General features: G+C 34.8%; 1 protein-coding gene across 4 annotated transcripts in view; it reads right to left on the reverse strand.

The window, feature by feature from the left end:
• Positions 1–11,373, reverse strand: part of LOC101743183 (alpha-tocopherol transfer protein) — a 13,362-nt gene extending 1,989 nt beyond the window's left edge. Inside the window, exons 1-6 of one of the 4 annotated variants that reach the window (XM_004928874.4) lie at positions 11,230–11,373; positions 6,645–6,801; positions 3,906–4,065; positions 3,341–3,399; positions 2,079–2,275; positions 1,170–1,280 (exon numbers count right to left, since the gene is read on the reverse strand). In XM_004928874.4, the coding sequence (XP_004928931.2) occupies positions 1,170–1,280; positions 2,079–2,275; positions 3,341–3,399; positions 3,906–4,065; positions 6,645–6,795 (678 nt within the window). In that variant the 5' untranslated portion in view covers positions 6,796–6,801; positions 11,230–11,373. Of the gene's footprint in view, positions 1–1,169; positions 1,281–2,078; positions 2,276–3,340; positions 3,400–3,905; positions 4,066–6,644; positions 6,802–7,422; positions 7,730–7,769; positions 7,977–11,229 lie in introns of those variants that run through there. The other 3 variants (XM_062672974.1, XM_062672975.1, XM_062672973.1) reach the window with 3 other exon arrangements.
• Between the last annotated feature and the right edge of the window lie 450 nt (positions 11,374–11,823).

The following is an 11,823-nucleotide window of genomic DNA, read 5'->3' on the forward strand; positions in this document are numbered from 1 at the left end:
TAATACTTAACCTGTTATTTATCTAAGATGTCGTTCAGAAGAGTTTTGTGACTGCCAATGGAATACAAAGTCAATAATTCGTTTTTCTGATTTACCAGTAATTGTCCAAAAGTCACATTGCCGGCTTTGATAATAGTCGACTCATATATTCCTATATATAAGTATACTTATACAGTCAAACCTGGGTAAGCGAGAACTGGATAAGTGAGAAAACTCTATAAGTGAGAATAATAGCCAGGACCCGTCATTTTAAGCTCCCAAAACCTCTATTAGAGAGAAACAGAAACCTCTGTAAGAGAGAGTCGTTTTTCCCTCATAGACCTCCGTAAGTGAGACTGCTACTTATCTATACCTCTATAAGCGACAGTCGACCTTTATTTATTTATATTATTTAGGAGGAACAAAGGAAAAAAACAAATTACAAATTTAGCATCTGCTATTTTATGACTCATTCTTAACTTTTGTGGAACTTCCTTCTATTGTTTTTGAATTGTTTTCTCGTCAATATTGAACCTATTCTATTTCGTGGAACTAAATAACGTTGTTATTTTATCGCATTCTTTCCGAATGGACACGTGTGCCTCTGTATCGTCCTGTTTGTCGGACTTACTCAGTTTATCGTTAATCAATTACGAAGGAAAGTTCTGTTCTGCATCATGTCAAAACGGAAAATTAAAGTACTGTCATTAAGTGAATAGTGAATGCGTTTGAATCCGGAAAATCGCGAAATGAAATTCAGAGGGAGCATTAGCAAGAAACTCGGGTTAGTGAGAAACCTCTATAAGCGAGAATGAGATGGTGCTCCCTTGAACTCTCGCTTATCCAGGTTTGACTGTATATACAAATACATTTTTTTTATTGCCTAGATGTGTGGACGAGCTCACAGCCCACCTGATGTTAAGTGGTTACTGAAGCCCATAGACATCTACAACGTAAATGCGCCACACACCTTGAGATATAAGTTCTAAGATCTCAGTATAGTTACAACGGCTGCCCCACCCTTCAAACCGAAACGCATTACTGCTTCACGGCAGAAATAGGCGGGACGGTGGTACCTACCCGCGCGGACTCACAAGAGGTCCTACCACCAGTAAAAATACAATATTAACCTCATATAACTATATTTGAAATTTAAAAAACAAAATTTGATTGATTTCAAAGAAACTTACTCTTTTCTTCATTTTTTCTTTAAGGAATGGTTTTACAATGTTGAATACGACATCCACGAGGGGAGATGCGTTGATAACGTGTATTTCCTTCAGTTTCACTGGATAAGCTTCCTGAAAATAAAAATGATATAATATTATTTGCTAGTTTTCAATCAAAAATAAAAAAAAATTACATTATTATCCTTTATAATTTTATTTTGTCACATTCGATATTTTCGAATACTTCCCAACTTTTGTAATCATGAACAACTGATCGTTCGTAAAAGTAATTTAGATTATGTGCAAGGAAAACCAAAGAAGTATATTCTTAATTCACAAATTACATACATACATTTATTACATATTTACACTTAAACAGGCTAATTAATTACTCAAACTTTTATATAGTATGTTGACTTAAAAAAAATCCAAACATGTGCATCGCTTCAATAAAGATTACGGTAAGCGTAATGTTATTGCTTTTTAAATCGTATTACTAAAATTGTAGTTAATCTCTTTCAAAGTACTCTCTAAGTCATTTTGAAAATGTTGATTCTTTTTTGTAGCCGACTTAACCTAATAGGTGTATGGCTCTAATAAAGAAAAAGAAAAATCTTTTTGCGATGAATGGATGGATAGCTTGTGACTCGGAAGCCTTTCCAGCTTCACCAGAACAGGGAGGTGCACTCTGGGCTCAGCCGGGCGGGGCAAGCTTGCTAACAGCTACCCTGGCGTCTCCAGATGTAGCCTAACAGCTCAAGAGCATCTGCTTCACGAGTGTCTCTACCACTAGATCGGAATTACGACTCATTGAAACGACCCGACAAAAAACTGAGCGGGCTGATTCTATTAACTAAGTTTCACGTCGAGCTCCTCCATATGATCAAACACGCTCAACGCAATCTACTTGATATTAATCAAGAAACATACCTGTATACAAATGAAGAATTTCTTCAGCACTGCTGGTGAAATCTTGGCGAGGTGACTTGGCATTAGAATAGAAGCGTCCAGTACGTAAACGTCTCCAGCTATTCCCTCGACTTCTTCACGCAGTCTTACATCTCCGATCATCATTGCAAGTTTGAAGACATCATTAAGCTGGTTCGTGTCCAGGTTCTTGTCCAGTGCTGAAATAAAACGTAATCAAACTTCAATAACTAAAGGCACATATTTATTTGGGTCATAAGGGTAAGCCATAGTTACTTTTCTCCTACCTACGTCGAAAGTTCGGTTTATCTCCCGCTGTACAGGGAAGAAAGTCTAACTTTTCCTCTCGCTGTACAGGGAAGAAAGTCTAACTTTTCCTCTCGCTGTACAGGGAAGAAAGTGTAACTTTTCCTCTCGCTGTACAGGAAAGAAAGTGTAACTTTTCCTCTTTGGGTACTGACAAGTGCGCATGCGCGTTAGTGTCTACGTCTGCTCTCACGCACCTAAAATTCTCCGCCATTACTGTGCTCGGGTAATTTGCAATATTGTGTTTAGTGTAAAAGTAGAATAAACAAAAGACAATAAAATTTAATAGTGAAGTATTAAACAAAGATGAGTTTATTTAAAAATTAAGAAATAGTTAAATTGTTTTTTTATGAGTAAGGGGGCCTCCGCCCCCCTCTACCCCCGGCCAGGGCTTCACCCTGGACCCCAGCTCGGTATTCCATTTTACACGCGGGAGGAAATATCCCTTGGTGCACAATGTACTATTCTTGTTTGTTGAGCAGTTAACAGAATCCACAGGCACCACCACAATTAAGTGATGGCCATTTTAAAACATGATGTGTGATTAATAATCGATTAATCCTCATTCGATTAATAGCATCTCAATGTACGTAAAAGACTAGAAACTATATAGTAAATTACAGCTACATTGTATCGAGTTCGTGAGTGATTAAAATTAATTTTCAGTTAGCACGAATGACCAGTACAGCTAGTATATAGGTAGTAATATGGAAACAATAGAAGAAAATTATGAAAATAAAGTAATGTCGTTGTGTAGTTTAGATTGAGGAGTTATATAAGATTCAGTGGTGATAGTGTATTTTGTAAGACCGCTCGAGTAGGTAGCGTCATAGCCTATTTTTGCTGCGAACCAGTAACACTTTCTAGTTTGAAGGGTGAGGCAGTCGTTTTGATATAGAACTGAGACTCAGAACTCATATTTCATAGTGGCTGACAATGTTAATATCTAGGCTACTGACCTCTGGCGATGGTTACTCGTCGACCTTGAGGCGTCAAGCCAGGGAGTGTAGGTCCTTGGCTGAAATTAGACAAATAATTTACTTTATTAATTCCCCTTTCGTCTAGAGATTAGGGACCTCCGTAACTAATTTGATTACCAGCAATTTTTTTCCGATTTTTTTATTATTATTTAATTGTATTGTTTACTGCTTACAAAAAAAGAGCTATCATTGAATACTGTTCTTCTATATGACCGACTTTCTTTTTTTAAATGAATGATACACAAAGATTTGAGAGTATATTTTATTTATTTTTATTGCTTAGATGGGTGGACGAGCTCATAACCCACCTGGTATTAAGTAGTTACTGGAGCTCATAAACATCTACAACGTAAATGCGCCACCCACCTTGAGATATAAGTTTTAAGGTCTGAGCATAGTTACAACGGCTGCCCCACCCTTCAAACCGAAGCGTATTACTGCTTCAAGGCAGAAATAGGTGGGGCGGTGGTACCTACTCGTGCGGACTCACAAGAGGTCCTACCATAGGTAAAATAAAAAAAGTGTGAAAAAATAATAATCTTACGCTCTATTCAGCAGGTCCATTAGCTCTGGTCTGGTTACGTCTCTGTTCGCGAAGAACTCTGGGCAAGCAGCCCTCATCGTGAAGTACATATCAAGTTTCTTTTTACATTTCTCAAGGGAGAAGCTACAGCCTCGGAGAAAAGTCATCAGGCACGCGTCTTCTGTAATTCGTAGATTTAACAAACCATCAATATGTGACAATTTTTTTAGTTGAAAACTCAGACAATAAAAATGTATTCATTTATTTTCTTTTAATGTTAGTATAAAGAATGTTTTCCCGTATACCGTCGTTTGTATTTAATGAATTCAATATTACTTAAAATTTTGAATTCTCATATGAATACATCATCATCATCATCATCAGCCTTTATCTGCCCACTGCTGGACATAGGCCTTCCCCAATGCCTTCCACATAATGCGGTCCTCCGCCTTCCGCATCCAACGACTTCCCGTAAGTCGTCAGTCCACCTGGTTGGAGGACGCCCCACGCTCTTTGTATCCATCCGTGGCCTCCATTCGAGGACTTTCCTCCCCCACCTGGCGTAATGAGCGCGACAATATTGAAAATATATAGTTGAAGTTAGAATATAGTTGAAAACTCAAGAAAAAAAAAATTTTTTTTTTTTTCATTCTATGTTAATATGAAGAATGTTTCCCACATATACCGTCGTCTCGTTGTATTTAATGAAGTCACTATTACTTAAAACTTTGAATTTTCATATGAATACGTTTTAAAAAAGTATACAATTTAATACGTAAACATTCTTAGGCATTTCACGGGTGACAATAAAAGGGTTTTCTTATTTAAGTTTTATTTGCTTCAGAGTAGGGTACATTTTTAAGTAACATCATTTGATCAATAAACTGTTAAATAGCTAATGTTTTTAAAGCGAAATCACAACTACGATTCCAATTAGACGTTGACGTCACAAGCTTGTGATTTTGTGCATCAAATGCATTTCCTTGTTTTGTTTCTTAATTGCATAAATTTAATAGAAAACTCGTGCTTGTTATTTCATGGCCAATGATTTTTATTAATATGCTTTTGTTAGCTTCATATGTATGTTAGTATCTATATATTAATACGTGAAGCAAAAACTTTTTTTTATTTATTGCTTGGATGGGTGGACGAGCTCACAGCCCACCTGGTGTAAAGTTGTTACTGGAGCCCATGGACATCTACAACGTAAATGCGCCACCCACCTTGAGATATAAGTTCTAAGATCTCAGTATAGTTACAACGGCTGCCCCACCCTTCAAACCGAAACGCATTACTGCTTCACGGCAGAAATAGGCAGGGTGGTGGTACCTACCCGCGCGGATTCACAAGAGATCCTACCACCAGTAAAAAAAAAGTAAACTTTGTATCCCTTTTTACGTAAATTGCGCGGACGGAGGAGTATGAAATTTTCCACACTTATAGAGAATATAGAGAAGAAGTGCGCAATGTTAATATTTTTTTAAAATAATGCGTAAAAGATACATTAAATCAATAAAGAAAACATTACACACACTACATACCATGTATTTGACGAACACACGCATGCATACGAGTAGTACTACATATTTATTGTCAAACTTTTGTTCTTGACGTTTGTGGTCAAATTGAGAATAGATTAAATATTGTTTGTCTTTATTAATATATTTTTATAGTGTAGCCTTGGTGAAATTCGCGACTTTAGAAGTATAAAATAAAATCATAATATTGTACAAACTTACAATTACAATTAATTAAAGTCGAATTTCGACTACTGCGGGACCTCTAGTCTATGTTAGTATGCGACGGAATTTTGAACACGATTTTGACTCCCTTCAAAACGTCGGATTAACTCGAAATTTGGCATACTTATCAAGGACCGATGACAAGTCAATAATTTTAACAGTTAAACCCGTTATTTACTTTCGGCAGTCAAAACAACAAACTCATTTCGCCTGTTTTTCTTCTTCCTTCTTTTTTTCACTTACCAAATTGGAAACTTGTATTTGTCTGAATGTATGTACATTAATGAATAATTTATAATACATAATGCTACTTAAACTAAAAAATGAAAATAAATATGTAATAGTTTAAAATAATAAAAAAACTAAAACCACCGGATCGCAAAAACGACCCACTGAGAAAATTCGGCGAGAAACTCAGTGGGCGCTTATTTGGATCATAAAAAAAAACAAAAAACATTTTTCGTGTGTCGTCATTAGTGACGTCATTACAATTTGTAAATTAGTCAATAATTTAATTTATAGTATTTATAGTAACTAGTTTAATCCTTGCTTGTCAAGATTCTCTTTTAATAAAATTGTTTTTAATAATGTACAAGTGTAAATGTTGGGCTGCTTGCCAGTAATAGTAATAGTATTATCGTGCTTTATTTGATTTTATTTTTTTGTTGTATCGTTGTAGGCTGCCCACATGTTGTTATTACTGTGTGTGCTTGTTATGTATGTTTTGTATTGGGGTTCACCATTTAATTTGATTTTTTTTTGTTTTTTTCTTATTTTTATACTAGTTTATACCATGTTGTAAGTTTGTACACTAGCCTTCATTCCCGCGATGAACCAAAGGGAAATGGGGGTGACTTAAAATCAGCGCTGTTAAATTTATCGACTCAGAACAGCATAAGCTGAGCCTTTGCCTTTTTCTTTTAATTTTTCCTTTCTTTTAATTGTTTTTTATTTTATTTAATGTGAAAGGCAATAAATGATTGTATTATTATTATTATTATTGTAGCGATCAGCTCACCCCACTCATCTGGTAGATGGGGTTGCTTTCTCAGCCACTCCTTGATGGCAGCTAAGTCCTGCGCCCTGGTGTTGACATCCTCATTCAATTCCTCGCGGATTTTCTTCCACAGTTCCCCGGAAGGCTGAATCAGGGTCGCCGTTGATGCCATCTCACTCTGAAATATGTTGTTAAATTAAAAAGACTTAAAATTTAAAACAAATTAAGTTTTTGAGGAAGTAAAAACTGTAATATATAAAAAAACTAATACACTTGTAATTTGTTCGGAAGTGCTGCAATTTAATCAATATTTTGCTATTTATTTCAATCAACTGAGTATTTGAAATTATCATATAATAACAACGTGTCTTTTTTTTTTTCATCTGACTGTTGCTGGGTAGAGATGATATGTCGCTATAGTCATATTTGGATTTATTCTTCTAAAATTTCGGCAATTAAATTTAGATTTGTTTTCATAATTACAAGCATGCAGCATAATTTTTTACTGGTGGTAGGACCTCTTGTGAGTCCGCGCGGGTAGGTACCACCACCCTGCCTATTTCTGCCGTGAAGCAGTTATGCGTTTCGGTTTGAAGGATGGGGCAGCCGTTGTAACTATACTTGAGACCTTAGAACATATATCTCAAGGTGGGTGGCGCACTTACGTTGTAGATGTCTATGGGCTAACCACTTAACACCAGGTGGGCTGTGAGCTTGTCCACCCATCTAAGCAATAAATAAAAAAAAAACACGTCGGACAATCTATCGCGATGTAGTGACGTCATGTTTGTTTACATACCCTCATTTTTCCATCCACTATTATTGACTTCCCTTGAAACTTCCTACTTACAATTTAGTAGATTATCGACTTGAGACTGTTAATATATCAGATGAAAGTATAATAACAACGTTGCGGTAAAAGTAGTCAAAGGACATGGGCCACTCTCCATACAATATACATTGCACGGCCCACTAAACGAAGTTCAAGGACAGTAATGAAATTAAGTTTAAATAACAGACTATATATCCCTCTTATTATAAACAAATTAAAATCAATATTGTTCATGGGGATACAAAGATATTTAAAAAATAAGATAGGATTTTTAGGTTACCTATAATCATATGATTTGCTGTCAATACACTTACACTTTAACATAATCATCAGCTTAAATATTATTTATATTACTATACTTTATAACACAGACCTAATTCAATGAACGCCAAGACTTAATTTTATGCACAACAAAATATAATAAGCAGGGATATCGCAACGAAACACTTAATAATATCCACAATGCGCCCGAGTGCGAAAACGACTGATAATGATGATTTATTCTACAGATTTAAAAGTATCAAAATAGATTTTTGTTTAGATATAATGTTTTGTATTAGTTTTAAAATCCATTAATTAAATATGTTAATATATTTTGCTAATTTTTTGCAATATAATGTCTTTTTTAAGAAGATTTAATGTGAATTGCTTAAAATATAAATATATTTTACCTATGGCAACTCCTTCAATACTATTAATGTAGCTTAGTCATGCTAATTTCTTTTTATTTATTATTTTAATTATTCCACCATTAAAATACCCTTAAATTTTATAATAAGTATGTAAAAATGAAATGGTTTTTTGTATAGATATTTCATTCGTGTCCTTGAGAGCACGAGTAGCTGGGCCGAAAATGGCCCGTGTCCTTTGATTTCATGATGCATACGATGATACTATCAACAGATTTGTTCGAACACGGACGAGATCAGTTTTCTTACGTTAATGAGAAAAATAGCGGTCCGCCTGGGGCTAAGTAGTTACCGGAGCCCTTAGATATCAATAACATTAAAGCCATTACCCACCATGAAACAATTCTTCTAAATATCAGTCTCAACCGTACCATTTATACAGTGATATTTTCCAAAATTTGTTTTATTATTACCCGTTCATATTTGTATTTTTTTTTATTGCTTAGATGGGTGGACAAGCTCACAGCCCACCTGGTGTTAAGTGGTTACTGGAGCCCATAAACATCCACAACGTAAATGCGCCACCCACCTTGAGATACAAGTTCTAAGGTCTCAAGTATAGTTACAACGGCTGCCCCACCCTTCAAACCGAAACGCATTACTGCTTCACGGCAGAAATAGGCAGGGTGGTGGTACCCACCCGCGCGGACTCACAAGAGGTCCTACCACCAGTATTGTGACACTTTTAAATAAATACGTTAGACAGCCACAAATCCGCTGTATTCGAGTGCTTATTTGATCATTTCAACTATTCTTTAATATCAAAGTATTGCACTAGATATTATTTTCGGAATTTCCTATTATTCAAAATTGAAATTAACCTCGTAACATACTTTTTATTTATTTATTTATTACGCAATTAGAGACAATTTGCAATGTAAATCTAAGCGGTTGGTAAACTTTTACCGATTGCGTAACAAAGTCTGGACCAAGAAATTCGCGTTATGGCAATGTGATCGATCAGTATATTAATATAGAGTTGAAATTGTAATTTCTATTCAAATTGTAAGGGAGACGATTGCTGTTCGACTGAAGTTCTTTCGTCACGGCGGCAATTCATAGAAAAAATCTGCAGAACCATTTTAAATTAACACGGAACATAACATTGTGTTTTGTGAAATAAAAAAAAATAATAACTTTTATGAAACACTGAACTTTAGTTCGCGTAGGCGGCCTACATCCCACCTTTTATTAACAAAGCATACAATGTGCAAGTCTATTAATTTAAGTATTGAAGTCGCATTTCTGTTCTAAAGCATCTAAGTGGATAGATTCATCACTTTGAGCTCGCTCGCTTCTATTATTTCTATTATATAATATATTATTAGTAACAATCAGCAGCTCTGACTCACCGTTTGTCTCACGAGCAATTGGAAGCGGCCTTTTTATTAGTTATTGTAACCAGTCAGATAAGCCCAGGATCAATTTAAAAAGATTTCTCTACGGAATACATAAAAAAAATTCTAACCAGCTTACCTATTCTACTATTAATTTGAAATTGATAAAATTTATTGACGAATAAGTTGTTTTTGTTTTTTTTTTGCTTAGATGCGTATTCGATGTCACCGATCACCTGGCGTTAAGTTGCTACCGGAGCCCATGGACATCACCAACGTAAAAATGGCCACCCATCTAGAGACAAGTTCTAAGTCTCACTTTTACAGTACAAAAGTCATTCAGCGTTTATACACCGTTCGAAACAGCACGCATAACTGCTTTGTGGCAGAATTAAGCAGGGTTGAGGTACCTACCCGTGCGGGCTCACAAGAAGCACTAGCACCAGTAAATTGATAATATAATTACTATTGTTCGAATTTCACAATGCTTAATTGTTTTCAGCAGTTGTACAGTTCTTAAAAGACATTTGAAAGTTTTTTTTTCTTTTTGTTAAAACATTTTGCCGTAAAAAAACACTCCTACACTCGTCAGTGATCCAACAATCCGCACTTTATACTTTAGATCCATGGTTTATTTCGCTAAATATTTTTGAGTTAATTTATTCTGCTGATCCTAATTCCTGGCAAGATTGAAATATTAGAATAATCGCTAAACACTCAGTCTCACTCTATAGTTTAATTTCATAAGCTAGTTTTATTTTGTTTTATAATAAATACTTTTTTCTTTTTTTTTCTAATAATATCTTACAAATTCATTGTATAAATGCCATTAGTTGTTATGGCTTCAATGTGAGAAGCTGCATGTTGCAAGCCGTGTCAAGAATAACCACACAATTTTTTTATTTTTTGTTATTGCCCGATGTCTGTATCAAACCCTTAACCCAGACAAAGACTTTTTAAGATGATCAAATCTATCGATGATAAACATTACTTTAGGAACAGTGAGGTCGAAATAACACGAGACATGGCTTCAATAAAGTTGTTCAGGTTAAATATTTTATCAATAGAATACATTGCCTTTGCGAGATTTCCATTACAATTTTGGTTTTTAAATGTAATATGGTGCAAATCTTTTTTTGTATTAGACACTAGCTGACCAGGCAGACTTCGTAGTGCCTCAATCGATAAATAAAAGACCTAAACTTTTGTACAAAATAAACTTAAAACAAACAAAAGAAATCCGTCCGACGGGGGATACATCAAAGGAAAAGCAAAATAATTATTTTTATTTAATTCCGAGCATTTTCATATTTATCTACCTTTTAAACCTTCTCTGGACTTTCACAAATAATTCAAGACCAAAATTAGCCAAATCAGTCCAGCCATTCTCGAGTTTTAGGGAGACTAACGAACAGCAATTCATTTTTATATATAGAGACTAGGTGTCTAAGACACACGATTCACTGTTGCTATGTAACTCAGGAAAGACAATAAATTCAATGCATATATGATTGATAAAAAATGTGGCCACAAATTTAAATAGCTTAGAAAATTATTTGAATTGATTCCACCAAAAAAACTGTTATATAACATAATTATATCAAAACGAAACTTAAGTTTATACATAAATTATCTAAAAGCACTAAAGTAATAAACTAGCTCAGTATATCATCATCTGTCTATAACTAAGCTGCGTATTATTTCATAGTTACTTTAAGCAAGTAAATGTATTGAAGCAGGTCACTCACTTTGCAATATGTCACAATCCAGTTTGGAACAAGTTGTTTCGTAATTCTGTTTAAATGTCTGACAGGCGAGCGCAGCCTCTGACTCTTGCTATAACACTGAGACCCTATCCAACCAACTTTGGTAATAGTCTTTGTGGCTAATTTAGATGCAGTTTTTTTTTAGTGACCGTATCATTTAATTTTAATATAATTAATTCAAAATATAATTAATATAATTTTTGCGTCTTGGCTTTTTTTTAATTTAGTAATTACTGCAATCATGACGTATTTATAATTAAAACCCCGATTTTAATTATTAAAACCATGTCTTAAAAGTTGTTTCTTTTTATACGCTTTTATTAGCTTCAAACGTATTATTAACCGTTGAAATGCCGCGATAGTTGTTCAAGCTATGCGAGCTTGCAATGTTCTTCTGCTATCCTTATTTAAGACTGGAACTGGGGTAATCACTGTAGGAAATTCAGACTTCAGCTAAAACAAGCATCAGCAATATCGCTGATATAGCCACAGCGCTGATTTCCAGAGCGAACTTTTTTCCAATTTTCTTTAAAGAAGGACATGTTATAGAATTCGGGAAATACCGCGGAGGGTTGT

The sequence above is a fragment of the Bombyx mori genome, chromosome 16 (genome assembly GCF_030269925.1).
Source record: "Bombyx mori chromosome 16, ASM3026992v2".
Taxonomy (NCBI): Eukaryota; Metazoa; Arthropoda; class Insecta; order Lepidoptera; family Bombycidae; genus Bombyx; species Bombyx mori.